The sequence below is a fragment of the Pimephales promelas genome, chromosome 13, assembly GCF_988280905.1.
Source record: "Pimephales promelas chromosome 13, fPimPro1.hap1.1, whole genome shotgun sequence".
Lineage (NCBI taxonomy): Eukaryota > Metazoa > Chordata > Actinopteri > Cypriniformes > Leuciscidae > Pimephales > Pimephales promelas.
Window position 1 is genome coordinate 775872 of NC_142781.1, and position 19132 is coordinate 795003.

The 19132-nt window shown below is 40.4% G+C and overlaps 1 protein-coding gene across 1 annotated transcript in view; it reads right to left on the reverse strand.

The window, feature by feature from the left end:
* Positions 1-834: 834 nt before the first annotated feature.
* The window catches only part of htr1e (5-hydroxytryptamine receptor 1E), a 31214-nt gene continuing 12916 nt past the window's right edge, over positions 835-19132 (reverse strand). Inside the window, exon 3 of the mRNA XM_089118279.1 lies at positions 835-2357. Within this exon, the coding sequence (XP_088974405.1) occupies positions 1178-2293 (1116 nt within the window). The 5' untranslated portion in view covers positions 2294-2357 and the 3' untranslated portion in view covers positions 835-1177. The remainder of the gene's footprint in view (positions 2358-19132) is intronic.

Sequence of the window (19132 nt, forward strand, 5' to 3'; positions counted from 1 at the left end):
AGTCGAAAAGAAATTAAGGTTTTTGATGAAAACATGATTTTTCTCCATATAATGGACTTCAATGGGAACGGTCCGAGGTCCAAAAGACAGTTAATAACAGTTTCAGATGCAGCTTCAAATGTCTTTAAACGACACCAGACGATGAATAAGGGTCTTATCATGCGAAACGATCGGTTATTTCAAAACCTATTCCAAAAATGTAACTTTTCTAAGGACAAATGCTATTCTGTGAGGCGCGTTTGTAACGTCACGTAATACGTAATTACGTTCAAAAGGTCACGGGCGATGTAGCCGGAAGTACAGAGTCAGTGTTTACAAGTTGAACGCATAGGTTGAACATGCAAACTAACTCAAACGCCGTTTACAAAAAAAGTAATTAAAAGGTAAAACAACGATGTCGGACGATTTTGATTCTGTACTTCCGGCTACGTCGCCCGTGACCTTTTGAACGTAATTACGTATTACGTGACGTTACAAACGCGCCTCACAGAACAGAGCAAGGCTAGCATTTGTCCTTAGAAAAGTTACATTTTTGAAATAAGCGATCGTTTCGCATGATAAGACCCTTATTCATCGTCTGGTGTCGTTCAAAGACATTTGAAGCTGCATCTGAAACTGTTATTAACTCTCATTTAGACCTTGAACCGTTTGGTCCCCATTGAAGTCCATTATATGGAGAAAATCCTGGAATGTTTTCATCAAAAACCTTAATTTCTTTTCGACTGAGGAAAGAAAGACATGGACATCTTGGATGACATGGGGGTGAGGAAATTATCAGCAAAAGTTTTTTCAAAAGTGAAAAACTTCATCAACTTAAAAAAACAAGTTGGGTTAAATAGTTTTACAAGTATTTTTATTGTCTTTCTCCTCCTGGAAAACAGATAATAATGTCAATGACTCGTCATGTTGCACAACACAGATTTGACCAATCAAATGCTTCAGCCAAGAATGCGGATGAAATAATGACCTATTAGTCACATAGAAAAACACCGAACGAGCCCTTTGGATGTGTCCCGCCCGAACCTCAGTTTCATTAGGAAGTACACCACTGTGCCTTTCCCGCCGTTGCTCAGGAATGAACCGATGCTGCGCTAGAAAAGCAGCCGGTGGTTTTTCATTGGATTTCAATGACGCTGTCCCCAAGGACACCGCATCGCGTGTGCTTTCCCTCTCCGGTCTATGTGTGCTCCTTGCGCCGGATCAGCCTCTTGAAGGCCTGCTTGAAGTCCTCGTTGAAGCTGGTGTAGAGCAGCGGGTTGATGAGGGAGTTGACGTAGCCCAGCCAGGTGAGGGCGTCGGAGAGCTGCGGCGAGGGCTTCAGCAGCATCAGCCCCACCAGCAGCTCCTTCAGGAAGAACGGCAGCCAGCACAGGATGAAGGCTCCCAGGATCAGGCCCAGGATCCGCGCCGCCTTCCTCTCCCGGGACGTGCAGATCTGGTTCCTCTCGTCCAGCTCCGGCGCCTCCATGTCGAAGGACGGCGCGCGGGCCGAGTTCTCCGCGGCGGGGTCGGAGCTGGACACGTCCGAGACGCAGAAGGCGTGCGTGACCCGGCAGTGGTTCGCCGAGTTCTGGCTGTCGGTGCTGCGGCTGCTGAGGTGCCGCGAGGAGCCGCGCTTCTGGTACAGCGTCTTCGCGGCGCTGTAGATGCGCGAGTACAGGATGAGGATCAGGGTCATGGGGATGTAGAAAGCGCCGAAGGTGGAGTAGATGGTGTAGCCCACGTGGTCGTGCTCGATGATGCACTGCTGCGAGCCGTCGCCGCGCTGCCTCCAGAACAGCGGCGGGATGGAGATGAAGACGGAGATCAGCCAGACGGTGGCCACCATGGCGGCGGCGCGCCGGGCCGTCCTCTTGCGGGCGTACTCGATGGCTTTAGTGATGGCCCAGTAGCGGTCCAGCGCGATCACGCACAGGTGCAGGATGGAGCAGGTGCAGCAGGTCATGTCCACGCTCAGCCAGGCCTCGCACACGAACGGCCCCAGCAGCCACACCTCCACCGTGATGTACAAGATGCTGACGGGCATCACCAGCACCGCCACCAGCAGGTCTGTGACGGCCAGCGAGCAGATCAGGTAGTTCGCCGGGAGGTGGAGCTTCTTGGTGGTGCAGATGGCGGCGATGACCGCGCCGTTCACCAGGGCCGTCAGCAGCGTCAGCAGCGCTAGCAGAGCCACCACGGCTAAGCGCTGCGAGAGCACCTCCGCGGGGAACGCCGCTCCTGGTGTGGCCGTGCTGTTGGTGCTGTTGGCCAGAGCACCGGCGCTCTCTCCCAGGTATCGCTCCATCTCCATTCGTCCCACTGGCTACGCTCCGGGACTAAAGCCGCGCAGACTCCTCCGCTGGATCAGCCGCGGCCTGGCAAACACACAGACAGATGAGGAGTTAACAAGCGTCTTATATATCCATGATACTTTCCCTGTCCACTCTAAACATCAATGAAGAAAATGTTTAAATATATCCCAAGTGACTACAGTGGCTCAAGTATAAGTTTATCAAGCGACGAGAATACGTTTTGTGCGAAAAAACAAAGAAAAATAACGACTTTATTCGACTATTCCTTTTCTTCATTGTTGGCCTGAAACGAGATTTCAAGAGATTTCCACGAGAATTGCGATCTCCTTCAACTACTTCAGTTCGGTTCTCGCGCATGCGTCGTGGAAATCGTATGGAAGTCTCGTTTCAGGCCAACAAGGAAGAAAAGGAATAGTCGAATAAACTCGTTATTTTTGTTTGTTTTTTCGCACAAAAAGTAGTCTCGTCGCTTGATAAACATATAGTTGAGCCACTGTAGTCACATGGGATATTTAAACATTTTCTTCATTGACTTTCTGGGCCGTCAAGAGGCAGTCCCTTAGGAGCCAATGTGGTAGTTATACAGCTCTCAAATTTAATCAAAAATATCTTAATTTGTGTTCCGAAGATGAACGAAGGTCTTACAGGGTTGGTACAGCATGGGGGTGAGTAATTAATGACTTAATTTTCATTTTTGGGTGAACTAACCCTTTAAAGGTGGGGTAAGCATTGTTATTATTTTAACCCAAACAAACATACCCCTCTCCTCTAAAACTCAGCCTTCAATCCTCGCCACCCTTCTCCGAGTCGGTCTCGAACCCCGATCTAACAATGTTGCCACTGCATACGATGCATGTCCATCCCTGACAACACCGGACCAAGAGCTGATCCTGTCGCTGAATCTCTTCATTAAATCATCTGTCCAACACACGAACATGCATGACTCGTTGTGCTCTGAGTTAACGACTGTCCACTGATTGTAGCCACACACACACAAAAACACACGTCCAGTGTCCAGCAAGTCGAGTGATGGCAAATAACAGTCTCGGCTAATAACATTAGCACGATGAGCATATGTATATTAATGGCCAGCACTACATTATGTGAGGGAAGCGTGTAGTTTGCTAACTAGCATTCATAAAACCAGCAGCATTGAAGAATTAATAACTAAGAGAGTGTTAATAAACTCACGCAGTCCTTCCTCGCCCCCGGGACTGTCCATGTTCACTCTCTCTCACAAACACACACACATTCGCACAGGTGTCTCCTTCAGGTCCCAGTGCAATCACAGTAATGATGAGGACATGAATGAGCAATCACACAACAGTAGCCAGTGATTTGATTGGCAGGTGGGCCGGTCGCTAGAGGTCAGAGAAGAGGTCACAGCCTCACAATAACACGACCAGCTCTCCGTGCGAGCCGTGTTTGCGTAGGCAGACTCATTACATGCAGTTGTTGGGATCTTTCTAAAGCTGTCGTCACACACAGGCCTGAGCGCACATCTGTCCACAGGTCCAGGAGCGAGACTCGGGAGACAGGACCGACCCAGCCAACACTGGGGGAACAACAGGCGTAGCTTTCATTAATCCATTTCACACATGGACAAATAAAGACAAGTGTTTGATATGTAATGGATAACATTTCGGGGTTAGTTAAGTAAGTTAACTGCTTGACATGAAATAAAACTTCTACTATTATTTTTAAATAGTTCCCTGGATGTACTAAAATAAATACAAATGAAATAAAAAATTAATAAAACTAATATATATGACGTACGTTTCCAAGAATTCAGAGAAATTCATAATTCTAAATAGTCGCTGATTTACACTCCCACTGCCATGGTAACCATGGCGACAGACAACTGCGCTATGTCTAACGAGAGCTAGCGTCCGCGGCTAACCTCGACTCGACAGAGACGCCGCTCTTCATGTGCTTCAGACGGCTGAGCAAATGTACATAAAACTAATCAATGTTGTATAGCTCAACATGATGAAATGTTAGAATATGATCAGTATGTTATTCTAATGTTCCAACAAACACACAGAGTAACATTATTAGACCAAATGAAACAGCGCTGCGTTGTGTGAGTAATCCAGCACTGGCGGGTAACGGTAGTTCAGTAGAAATGTCCTCGTTGCTTTATATCCGCGGGACTCACTCGGGTGTGGCCCTGAGATCTGTCACTCATTAGCACTCGCTTCACACCACAGTCATGATAAAAACATCAATGTGTTCACATTAATCGCCATGACGACAAATTCCATGATTCCACCGATTCACTGCGTCATCAACCTACGCCTTTGTTCACTCTCTCTCTCACACACACACACACACTTTCTGCCGATTCACTACATGATCAACCTATGCCTATGTTCTCTCTCTCTCTCACACACACACACACACACACACATTTCGCCAATTCACTGCATCATCAACTTATTACTCTGAAGAGGTTAGCGACCCCTAGCGGTGGAAAAATACATATTGTGCCTTAACTTTAAATACATTTATTCAAAACATATTAAAATGTTATTCTTACAGGCAATGACTTGAATACAGTCGTGATACTGTATGTTTTCAGTTTTGATGTGTGGGTTGAAGCCAAAACGTCTAAAGAATGTTTGAATCATGACAACTTTTTTTGGAAATAAAGACTGAGATCAAGGTAAAGGGAAAATATTATATTACTTTGTACTTGATTGAAACACACCACTTGACTGAGTCAACTTTTTGTTTAAAAAAACAACTAAATAAAAGAATCCAGCATGAACACAGAGTGCATCTCTAGACCCTGGCTTCTGCTGTCGAAACGAGATGTGAGTCGCGTTAAGCCTTTTCATAGCCTCTAACTTCATTCGTCATGGCCTCGTCTATCGAGCACCGCTGTGTTTGTTGTGTCTGGCTTCACTGCGGCGCGATGACATGAATGAGCTTTGGAAACTCAGTGCTGGGGTCGTGACCTCATGACATCATGATAATGCTTTCACATCTCCGGGATAAAGAAGATCCATCTCTGCAGCTTCTTCATTCCTCCACTTGGTGGAGACAGAGACAGAAACACTATCATGTCTACACATTCGTGAGCTCCACTCTTTCACACACACTGCCAGTGAAGTAAAGGGTGTGATGATATCGTGGTTTATTTCACCTCAAAATATGTATATGAAAATTAATCATAGGCCATGGATGCCGGCTGTAGAGAGCTCTCAGTGAAAGACTGTCAGGGGAGGATAAGGCATGCCAAGCATTTCTATCTAAGCTATAGAGCGAGAGACGACATGATGTAGACGAGATCATGTGGCCAAATGCTGAAGATCGTATAGATTAGAACAGGACTTTTCTTTACACTTTAAATCAAAGGCCATGTATGTTGTCCTTGTTTTGTTGTGATCACTGACAGCAATTTCAGTTTGCTAATAAAGTCTTTACTGCAGAAAGTCTGCCACTTACTGTTTTCTTTTCCATTCTATAAAGTATTGATGACTCCTTCACATTTAGATATTATGTTGTACACCTCTAATGCACCATGAATTCTCTCTCTCTCTCTCTCTCACACACACACACACACACACACACACACACACACACACACACACACACAGCTGAATGAATATTTAAAAAAAAATCATAGAGTATGTTGTATTCAGATAGAACTGAAACATGAAAAGTAATGCAGTTTTTGTAATGCCACCAACTGTTAGTATTATGACAGTCCTTACGCTACACTCTAAAAAATGCTGGGTTGTTTTAACCCAACTTTGGGTCAAATATGGACTAACCGTTGGGTTAAATTTTTACATTACATTTTTAACCCAACATTTCGAGTTTGTCCATATTTGACCCAAAATTGGGTTAAAACAACCCAGCATTTTTTTAGAGTGTATGGTTGACTATTTATTCATGTTAGAAAACGAGTGCTAAAGTTTTGACCGAATGATTTTGAAACGAGTTTGCAGTGTTTTGATAGAGTTTGTGTATATTGAAAAAGTTTTTTTTAGGATTTTTAAATCGTATTGATTTAACAAACTGTGGTTTTGGTCAGAAAATTAAAGGGTTAGTTCACCCAAAAATGAAAATTCTGTCAGTATTTACTCGCCCTCATGTTGTTCAACCCCGTAAGACCTTCGTTCATCTTCGCAACACAAATTAAGATATTTAAGATATTAAGATCGCTCCTGCATATACAGTCCATAGGCTTCTCGAGGGAATGACTCTTGCTGTCCTCGAAAAGTAATTGAAGACATCGTTAAAATAGTCCAAGTGACTACAGGGGCTCAATCTTAACTTTATCAAACGACGAGAACACTTTTGTGCGCAAAAAAAACAACAAAAATAACGACTTTATTTCAACTATTGGTTTATTTCTCCCTCTGCGCGAGTCAGGTTACTAGTTTAATAGCGTAAGCTTCTGTTATTGTACGTCACACGCATCACACACACATGACCAGTGTCGGCCAATAGTGAGCCTACGTGTGACGTAGCTTTACGCAATCACACTACGTTAACTGACTACAGGCTCATGGAGAAGGAAGTGAATAGTTGAAATAAAGTCGTTATTTTTGTTGTTTTTTTGCGCACAAAAGTGTTCTCGTCGTTTGATAAAGTTAAGATTGAGCCCCTGTAGTCACTTGGACTATTTTAACGATGTCTTTAATGACTTTTCGAGTCATTCCCTCAAGAAGCCTATGGACTAGTATGCAGGAGCGATCTTAATATCTTAAATATCTTAATTTGTGTTCTGAAGATGAACGAAGGTCTTACGGGGTTGAACAACATGAGGGTGAGTAAATACTGACAGAATTTTCATTTTTGGGTGAACTAACCCTTTAAGTATTTGGCTAATTGTGTGATGTATGTGTGTTGCTGTGTTAAAGAGTTTAGAAGAAGCATTTCAAGAATTGGCAAACGCAGTCTGTAATGGAGCTCTCATAAGCGCGACGGTTCTGTGAGGACGTGTGTATTATAGACAGCAGCAGAGCTGTAATGATGGACATCAGCACGGATACATGTTTCCTTCAGAGACGTGTAAACCAGCACAGACACCGCTAAACTAGCCTGCTATTGACACCATCTGCTGTGGGCACATTGATTATTCAATGCTCTATTTAAGGGAAGATTACATTAGTCACTGATCAAAGTGTTGCGTATGATCAGCACACGGACAGTAGATCATGAATTAGGGCCAGGTGCTCGGAGACGCATGAATTATTCAGCGCGGCTATATTAGATTACACATGGCAGACGATATGCTGGCCACAGCACTTTATAATGCCAAGCTCCTCTGCAAACCCCGGTCATCTTCACGGATGGCACGGCACTAAATCTTCTCCTGTCACGAGGAGCTCGCCTTGATGGATTTAGTCTCTTGGAGGGCCGGTTCAGGACCGGTGTCATGTGAAAGTGTTCAGATTGATGTGAAGGACTTTCTTCCCGTATAGCATGAGAATCCCAATTGTCCGAGGGAGCTAGAAAAACCCTCGTGTCATAAAGTTTCTTTACTGACCACTTTACTGCATTAAACGGTGTGAGAAATCACAATGTGACTGTAGGGAAAGCATCAAACAAGTCTGCCATTAAAGCATTAAATCAGAAGAACGTGAGATGGAGAGCTGTTTAGTACTCAAAATAGAAGAGTTCACGGTTTGAAGATGACTAAATAAGCTGCACTGATTCAAAACATTTCCCACAACTTTACTTCATTCAGTTTTTTTTTTAAACAGCAACATTTCTACTTTAAACAAATCAGAGATAATCACTAGAATGTTCCTAACACAACTGTAACAAACATTTAAATTAATGAACCATTGTAAAACATTTTAAATATACTGTACCACTTAACTGTCACCGTCCCACAGGTGGGACGTTTGCCACTATATTTTTAAAACAATAATATCTTAGTAAATACCTTAAATAATATTGACAAACTATATATCATTTGAAAGCTTACAATCTCTAGTTTCCATATTTGGTGACTGATTTTCAAAATATATTACAGAGGAGCCATAATTTATCAATATAAAACAAGAATATTTTCATACTCATAAGGCATGTTCAGACCTTTATTTTAAAATAGCAGTAAACATGAAAAATCATGAAAAAATGGTAGATACCTCAGTTTGTTTTCATGCCAAAAGTTCAAAAGATAGAATCCATTCAATTATTTTGGAAAAAAAAGGTCTGAAAAGTTTGAAATATCAAGAAAAAAATAATAAATTCACCATTTGTGACATGTCAGCTAGCTATGACTTACATGCGTGTTCTTTGTATGTGTTTCTTAGAGGTTCAATTCATATCAAAATCTGCCAAACTTCCCATGCTACTTCTGAATAGGATCTCTACTTCAGAAATTGTATGAAAATTGTGAAAATAATGGTTCATATCACTCAAAACACGAATGGAAATGCAGGCGCCCTTATATGGGCAGTAATGGAGTCTGATTGTGCCCTAGTGGAAGTGTTCGGTACTGCGCTCAAACAAAATCTTACTGAAAGCTCATTTTTTGAGATATCAACCTAACATTTGAAACACAACTTGTTCAGATTTTTGGCTTTGATCTTTCTGACATTTTAGAGTCGCCCAGGTTTTGAAAATATATATTTTATGTAAAATATGAATAATTAATATTTTTACATTGTACATTTCCATAAACTCAAACTTCTATAACTTTTTTTCTGTTTCACTTTCTTAATTTATTTCACTTCTACAAAAATCTGCCAAATGTCTTCTTTAAAACAAGACCAATCATATGTCTATATTCCAAAGCATTCTTGAATTACAACCATTTAAGTTCGAAATGTGCATTTTCATGTCTATTCAAAAAAGGGGGGGTGACAGTTAACAGGTTAAAGGAACACTCCGACTTTTTGGGACTTTAGCCTATTCACCTTACCCCCCAGAGTTAGATAAGTCCATACATACCCTTTTCATCTCCGTGCGTGCTATAAGTCTGTTTGACGCACCCACCGCTAGCCTAGCTTAGCACAAAGTCTGGATGTAAATGGTTGCAGCTTTCATACTGATCCAAATGAGTGGCAAAATAACGCAAACGTTTTCCTATTTACATGTTGTGGTTTGTATAGTCACAGAGTGTGCAAATATCAAGGCCATATACCAATACCAATACCAATACCGCCCAATACCGTGCAATACCGCTCATCCAGGTACTTTTCGCCTATACTGTTTTCCAATTCTATGATTTCGCGTACTATATAGTAGGGAAGTATTCGGAGAATTTCGGAGCTTATACAGTATGTATACAGTGATAGGCGCTGTATTCCTATAGGTAGACATGAATCAGCTGATGCGAGCTTGACTAACATAACCTGTCACGTGTCTCCATATGCTCAACTTCTATTGGATAGACACGGAGCGTTCAACGGAATTCATTTGCATAAAGATGGGCATCGGCCAGCTTTTAGACGCAAATGAAGGGCCGCCTTCCCAGGATGCTTTGCGGGCGCGTTAAAGTCACGTGAAGCCATAGACATATACACTAGACCTCACCTTGGATACGGCAGTTCATTGGAACGAATGCGTCAATAGAGCCGCCATCTTGAAACAGGGGAGCCCCTCCACTTTAATGCATCAGCGTCAATGTAGTAGACACAGGTCTAACGGAAATAAAATCACCATAAATCATCATGAATGCGATTTTTCTTGTTTTTTTGGTTTGTTCCAACGGTCAGACATGTATTTATCATTGATTCCAGAAAAAAAAAAAAAAACATTTAAAAAAAAAACATTCTTCCTAGTTCAGATTTCATCCGTGAACATCATACGCTGCACAAAAGTCCGCCACCATCAATGAATTCGAAGTAAAGGCAGAGATAGCAGCCTTACCTAGCTACTTCCTATGACAAGACCCCTGTTCCAAGATGGCGGCGGTTTTGACGCATGCTTAGAACCCCCAGGTGAGGTCTAGTGTATATGTCTATGGCGTGAAGCCACCCATAGGAATAAAGCGGAGGACGGCGCGACAGAAGTATCGCACGGACAAGTGGATCCGAACCCTGAGCTCGCCGAGCTCCAGTCGTGGTGCCACATTGTGCATCAAACGTTGCTGCTCTTTTAGAAAATGAATTAGCTCGCAGTGTTGTAGTCGAGACCACCTCACTCGAGTCCGAGTCAAGACCGAGACCAGCAACGGTCGAGTCCGATTCGAGACCGAGACCAGTGAGGGTTGATTACCTAATTTACTTTTATTTACTTAGAGAAATCTTTTTTTTTTTTTTTTTTTTTACTGAATTTAAAAAAATGTAAAATTTTTTACTGAGTTTAAAAAATATGATCAGTTTAGGGTAAAAAGGCCACATAGTAGGTGGTGTTAAAAGTAATTTTATTACAATTTGTCATGTGCAGTTGCGCACTAGAAAATCACCAATCACTGGGCGTGTCAATCAATTTAAAGAAATATTTTATTAACATACATTAATAATCATGATAAATGTTTTTAATTGAACTCGAGTGGACTTGGGAATAATTCCGAGTCCTACAAAAAAAAATGTTCGAGTACGAGTCAATTCCGAATCCAAATGGACACGAGTCCATGACAAGACCAAGACCATTAAAATATGGTCTCGAGACCGAGTCCGAGTCTCGAGTACTACAATACTGTTAGCTCGTTTGTGCTTTCGCCAGTTTCGCCATACACGCAATGCGAAGTGAACTGTATTTAACGAGAACAAGCCTGTTTCATTCATGTATGGCTGACAAATATCACATTAGGTTCTACAGAAACGCTCATTTTGTGATCCACCAAGAAGCTAACAGCAAAATGAGGACAGAACTATTCCTGTAATCGTAAATGACCAGCTCCATCTGCGAAACGAACAGCCGATATAAACGAGTCGGTGCTTGAGCATCTTTCATCTGATCTGTGATTAATCATAATTTCATCATTAAGGGCTCTTCACGACGACATGTCCTCAGGTGACGCAGAGCGGGCACAAAGCTGATAAGAGTGACAGGTCCTGGATCAGCCCACAGCGGCACAGCTGCCTCTTCAAGACTGCGGGAGAGCACTCAAGTGTGGATACAGCTCGGTTTCAAATCCCATTAGATAGGATGATTACAGTCCGCTCGCTGTCCGAATGGCCAATGGGATTTAAATTTATGCAAATGAGTCTCAGGACCACCTGAACACAGCTTTTTCTGGGCTTGTGTTCTTACACATGTCTTTTCCCACTGTGTCCTAAAAGAGATAATTACACGTAATTACAAGAACCTCCAGGAGCCACTGGACAGCTTTTCTTCAGTGTAGCCACACCTAAAATCAACTCAAATATACAGTATAAGATACCATACAGAAACTTATTTTCTTTACCATTGAAACGCTCTCTTTGATTGAAACTTGCTTTCATCGCGAGAGAAACAGTTGTACAGCGCATGTTCATTAGCTAAACACTGACCTCTTCGCTCGGCCGTTCTGCCTGGAAACATGGACTGACAGATCTCATATCAGCTTCATCACACCCCGTCCCCGAATGCATGTTATTTACAGCCGTTCACTGTCCTCCGAGTGTGAATCATTATTGAAGATCAGCAGTGAAAGCTCACACATGTGAAGGAAAGTTGCTTTATAATTGGATTATTATTATATTGTTAAACTATTTCTGCGTGTTTTGAGGGAATATAGATATTTGAGGAGCGTTGTAAAATCTTTGTAAAAGTCATTTTGTTCATTTCAGCAAAATATGATTGAAATGTTACATATTAACAATAGCCAACACATCAACGCTGATCACATATAGAATAAGAAAACACTATGAAGCAGCCGAGGCTACACTGTGAGAAACGATTAATGATTGATTGCTTCATTAGCTGGGTCTTCAGGCTCCTGTACCCCATCACAGGACTCAAGGGGACGTGCCCATCTCTGCCATCCGAGAGAGCGGACGATCATCTCACACAGGAGAAACAGGTCCGGGAGCTTGACTTTTAATGCAAACATGCCTTAAAGAAGGCCCTGAAATTATATCAATAGTGTGCTATGAACTTATTTATTTTTTATTTATTTGAACAGCCCGGTAACACTTTATAATAACTGCACACTATTAATCATTAGTTAAGCATGAATAAACAGTTAATACATCATGTATTAATATGGGCACATTAATATGCAGTTTATAAATATAGCTATACATGCTTTTTTCTTGATTTATAAGCACATCTATAATGCGTTTAATAATTGTATTTTCATACTTTGTAAATGTAGTAAATACAGGTAGTTATAAAGCATTTAGTAGTGGTCAGTTAACTATTTTTGTGAGCTAATCTAAAGTGAGGACTATTCATGCTTTGTAAAGCATTTATAAAGGCAATTTAAAGACTCGTATATCTTCTAAACAGTAAAATGTAACAAACACAACACAGTGATACAGAACATAGAAATATTTAACAGCCTTTATAAATGCTTTACAAGGCATGACTAGTCCTCACTTTAGATGAGCTCATGAACATAGTTAACTGACCACTACTAAATGCTTTATAACTACCCAAATTAACCCTTAATTACAGCATTAATACATGTTAATAAAGCATTTATTAACACATTAAGTAACCATCACTATATGTCTGAATAATAAGATGTATGAATGTACATTTAAATAGTTTATTAATCATTTACTCACTCGCTCTAAGTAATCGTATGAACCACTGAAAACTCTTAAATAACTGGTTCATAAAAAATGCAATTCTTCATTTAGAAATGATAAATTGATCATTAATAAAGGATGAAAATACAATTATTAAACAAATTATAGATATGCTTTTAAATCAAGAAGAAAGCATTTATAGCTGTATTTATGAACTGCTTATTAATGTCTATTAATGCTTTATGAATGATGAATTAATGGTTTACTCATGCTTAACTAATGATTATTAGCGTGTAGTTATTATAAAGTGTTACCAAAAGCCCTTGTTTGTTTTAAGCTTCATATTGTGATTTAAAATCTATATGGTTGTGGATATATTCTTTTTTGGACAAACTGAGGCCCCGTTTACACGATATTTCCCTGCGGTTTGGCCTCTCGTTTACACGAAAACCCCGTTTTTTTGTCGAAGGGTAAGTTAAGAAAAAAGTATACACTGTATTAATAAAACAAAACCACATAATTGTACTGGACATGTGGGAAATTAATGTGGGGGATAAAAAATCTCTAAACCCTAAGTAGATTTACACAAGTGATATACGTTGTGCCCCGCTCTCCCCTAAATGTCGTGATAGATTAGCGAAGGAAGGAGAAAGATTTCAGAAGAGACGCTGAAGTCCTGCTTTCTCCTCGACAGGTAAGTCAATGTAACAGTCTTAATTACAAGCATTTATTCTTTGCTTTATAATATACAACATTTATAGTGAAAAGTTAAACAGACTATTGATGAATAACGTTAGCAGCTATTGAGTAGAGTACAAGTAGAGAAGGCGCTAAAAACAAGGTTTGTTAGTATACTTTCTGTAACCTAGAAATTCAATAAGAATATATTTTAATAGAGCATATGATTGTTCTTGCATTGTTTACACATAGTCAAAAAAATGCATGGTGAACGTTTGAAGAAATCAGAGCACAATCATCACAATCATGTTTTATTTTATCTGTCAGATAGCCTCCGTCTCGTCTCTTTATACCCGACTATCATAAAATAAAGCAACTTTCTTTTCTGGAGCTTCCTCTTTTTCTCTGACTGGGAATATCTGTAGCCGACAGTGAGTCGAGAGCGTGGTAAAGCTCCTGAGTTACAGGACATATTTATATCACATGCTCTGTTCTGTGACTCTCCTGTTCGAACGCGTTCATCAAAATGAACGATTCTTTTTTCAAGTCAATTCGTTCGTTGAATGAACCAAATTTATTATTTATTTATTTATTAAATGAGTGATCGTTTCGCTTGATGAGACCCTTATTCATCGTCTGGTCGTTTAAAGCCCTTTGAACAGTTTGCACTGAAACTCTCATTTGGTTCCCATTGAAGTCCATTATATGGAGAAAATCCTGGAATGTTTTCATCAAAAACCTTAATTTCTTTTCGACTGAAGAAAGAAAGACGTGGACATCTTGGATGACACGGGGGCGAGTAAATTATCAGCTAAAGTTTTTTAAAAGTGAACAACTCCATTAATTGGATCCAAGACATGAAAATGTTACCAAAACCAAACTTTTTTAGGACTGCAAACAAATATGGCCATTCGATTTGATCAAACGCCTTCTCCGCATCTAAGGAGATAACCACCTCCGGGATCAGAAAGAGGCATTATGTTAGCGAGTGCAAACTGTTCAAAGGGCTTTAAACGACACCAGACAACCCGGTCTCATCCCAAATCGTCATATAACTGACGTTTTGGGACGTCTTTTGACAATACGTCAATATTCGCCTTTTTAGGGCCCCCTTAAACGTCGGTAGATGAGGTTATGGGATCCTAACTCTACCCCATACCTAAACTTAACCCTAAACCTAACCCGTCACCTAACTGACGTTAAAGGTAAAGCGTCAGTTGTATGACGGCCCGGGATCGCCATCTACCGACGTTTAAGGGGGCCCTAAAAAGGCGGATATTGACGTATGGTCAAAATACGTCCCAAAACGTCAGTTATATGACGATTTGGGATGAGACTGTGTTACACCAGACGATGAATAATGGTCTTTTCAAGCGAAATGATTGGCCATTTAATAAATAAATAACAAAGTTTAAGTTTTGTTAAACTAAAAGTGAACTACTCCTTTAAAATTCCATTCCCCTTCGGCATCAATTCGGACTAATTATTCTTTTCCCCATGAACACGAGGGACTCGTCAGCGATGCCCACTGTCTTCTTCTTTTTAACATTGAGATTGAACCTCTTTCAATAGCTTTGAAAACAGCCGCAGCGCTCCAGGGGGTATCGAACATCGTCTGTCTTTATACGCAGAAGACCTTTTGCTTTACTTTAGTGACCCCATATCTAGTTGTCCTTTAATTCTTTCATTACTAGGTCGGTTTGGTACCTTTTCGGGATACAAAAAGTGATTTTTTACCCATTAATGATTTGTCATTGCAAATTCAGCAAGAATTATTACCCTTTCGTTTGTCTCCAAATGGCTTTAAATATATTGTAATTCACATGACGCGCTCATTTTCTTTTCTGTTTGAAGCCAATTATATAAAGCTCTGTTCAAAGAAGTAAAGGCTGAGTTAAAGGCGGTGTAGTCTTCCCCTTACTTTAGCTGGAAGAGGAAATCCAGTGAAAATGACAATTCTTCCCAATTTCCTTTATTTGTTTCAGTCCCTACCGTTTTTTTTCTTCTTCTTTTTTTGCCCAAATCCTTTTTCCGTTCAATTAATCAAACTATATCCTCTTTCATTTGGGAGTTAACACACACACATTCTTCTCAAGTTCAAGTTCATGTTCATTTGCTGCTTTGACCTCAGTGTAGTCTGTCTCGCAAAAATCGGCAACATTTTTATTATCATTTTTTCTTATTTTTTTGTGTTTGCATTTACACTGTAATGCTGATACTTTTATCATCACTAGTTTTGTTTTGGCTGGTATGCATTAGTACACGCCTTAAAAAGGTGTAGTGGCGTAATGGTTATATATTTCGACTGTGTAACCAGACGCCATGTTATTCTGAAGTATATGTTATACCAGATGCTATGTTGGTTTCACTGTATATTGCTTTATTCCTTTCAATAAAATAATTAAAAAAAAATGTTAGGTTGATATCTCAGTAAATGAGCTTTCAGTGAGATGTTAAGGGCGCCTCCATTTCCATAAGTGATTTGAGTGATCTGAACCATTATTTCCACAATTTTCAGACAATTTATGAAGTAGACATCCATCCTATTCAGTAATATGAGAAGTTTGGCAGATTTTGATATGAATTCAACCCGTAAGAAACACATAAAAATAACAAGCATGTGTGTTATAGCTGCGGCCACATCACAAATGGTGAAAAATCTAAAAAAATTCAGACCTTTTTTCCAAAATAATTGAATGGATGCTCTTTTATAAACTCTTGGTAGGGTGTCTACCCTTTTCAAAATAACAGCCTAAACACGCCATAGGAGTATGAAAATATTATGCAAACTGATAAATTGCGTCTCCTCTGTAATCACCAAATATGGAAACTAGACTGTAAGCTTCAAATGATTTATAGTGTGTCATGATTAGTTTAGGTTTAGTATACATTACTGTTTAAAATTGTAATGGATTTGGGCCCGCCGGTGACACTCTGCTCCTCTATCCCACTTCAGTCATCACACACACATGCTCACATCCCTGCAGACAGACGCTGCGGATGAAAGAGTTTACTAAACGACTGTGTGTATCGATAACCCAGCGTCTGTAGTACTAACTGAGTGAACACTGTTGACATTAGATGCAGCGGCGGAGCAGACATGCCGTGTTGGAAATATCAGAGAAGACGTGATGTCTCGCAGTGAAACAGACCGCTGTGTGTGATTGACTGACAGTCTCTAAAGGCCGACGGAGCTCTGGACTGCTAAAAACACGTCAGAGGCTAGTCATAATATCTCTGCAATATGTAAAAACCATTGCGGAAAAAGAAGTAGACTTTAAAAAGAGCACTTCTGGAAGCAGTAAGGTCCTCGACGCTAGTGCTGTATCATGAATACGCTCCTCTTGTGTTGAGACTAACAGCACCCTTCAGCCGGGACTTATTCACCACACAGCACTAGCCTCGAGTACCTCAGTGCTTTTATAAAACACTTACCACACAATACAAATATTAAAGCCATGTCTCAATGCAACTCTCATGAAGTTAATCATTAAAGCCTTAATTCCACTGGAAAAAATAGTCCCTGACCGTGAAGAGCAGCAGAAGTTACATTATTTCGTCAATGGATGTCTTTAGAAGACTTTTATATTTAAAGGGTACATATCATGCTTTTAAATCATTCATTTTTACATATAAATCATACCGTTGTGGTCTATATAAAGCATAACTGCAATGCTTGGGTCTGAATTCCTCATTATTATAGCTCCACAAGCCCCTTTTCTGATGTGCGTCTGTGAGCGACCCGTTTCAAAGCGGCCCCTTTAAATAAAAGTAGATGCGTCACACCCCGCCCGCTCTCCAGGTCCATGAGTTCACGGTCAGTTCAACTCCCCACGTTCAGCCATTATTGTAGTTTGATTAGAGATATACGATTATATATGATACCTTCAAAGATCATTTTTATTCACACGTCAATAAAATATCAACAACTAAAGACTTGTCCATCAAGCCTTACATATTCGAGGCAGAGCGAGCGAGTCGATAAAGACGACGACGAACCTACAGAACAACCTCTTCATCATATGGATGTATTGGTATGTGAGTTAACTGTTTTGTGTTATAGTGAAAGTCGACTATTTCTCTTGTTAAAACAAGCACACTGACAAGATAAATGACTACGGTCTAATCTTACCACTAAAAAATCTGTATTGATAATATGATGCGTTTAGAAAAGCAGCTAAATGAGCATTGATGAAACTCAAGAACAATAATACTGCAGACGTGTAACGTTACTTCAAAACCAAAACAAAGAAAGACAAAGGTACTGCTAAACCATGACCACCATGTGTTTTAAGAAAGTAAAGTACTTTATTTTTATTTACGATATTTACAGCTTATCGACATGCTCTGTTCGTCGTCTCCAAAGATAGAAGGAATTTAACGTTACCTCTCATTCAGACGAAGTCGATCGGCAAACCCTTCTGTATAACGTTACTGGCGAATCCTTGAAGTGCTTCAGGTCACTAACGTACATCCAACAACCGAAGATTTTGACTTGCCCTCTCGTAACTTCTGCATCATTGAGCTCGGACTACAAAATCGGAGCGAGAAATAATAATGGCGGATTGCTCGAAGTGTTGGGCCGGTAGTCGATGTCCTTATTCGTCAGTTCTGCTGCAAATACGGTGACGCACTTGCTCAAAAAACGTCATAGAGAACAGAAAAATCTGAACAGGTTGAAAAATATGACCAAAACAGAATATAAAGAAATAAACGAAGCACCTGAAGAGAGTAATTTCAACTTTTTTGTACTTATAAACACTCCAAATATACAACAAAATGCATTTAAGGGCTAAAAAAAGTGGATTTTGCATGATATGTCCCCTTTAAAAGGACTGAAGCTTGTTGTGAACAAGGGAACTAGACGCAACTGACAAACGCTTTGACTATCTGTCAGTGTTAGGCACAAGGACAAGATATCGCAGTGGACACTCAAACATTCATTTATTTTATTGTGAACATCGTACTGACCTGATGGAACATGCTGTATCTGAATGCAAACGCTCGCTCTCACTACATATAAAGTAAGCTTCAGGCCTTGTTTTGTTTCAGTGTGGATCAGAAACATTTGGAAAACGCTAGTGTGGACAGAGAGCGTTTTTAAATGAACGCACGTAAAATTTCAGATGTATCCGGATGAATGTAGACGTAGCAATAGCATCAATGAACAATATCAGTATGTTCACGTTGCTACGAGTGGTTAAGGTGTTGTGCAGTGATGCACTGAACCGTTGGGTGAAGCGCTCATATCATAGTTTTATTGTGAATAAAAATAATGTACTTTAAAAGAATATACTGTATGACACTCCTCATTAGGCGCTCATACTTTTAAAACAAGACCATGATTATCTGTCTCCCAGTCAGCGTTACAACTCTGCAATAAAGCTAGATGGAAATCAATATATTGACATTGACTATATTGGAGGGAGTATTGTAGTGGGAGCACTGGTGTGACTGTGGCGATGGTGAATGGTTTGCATTGGGGTCAGGGGTCAAGGGTCAGGAGTTCTGCCGGGAGGCTCTGGCTGTGCTAAAGGAGCATCTGTCCTCAAGCAAGATTTGAGTGCA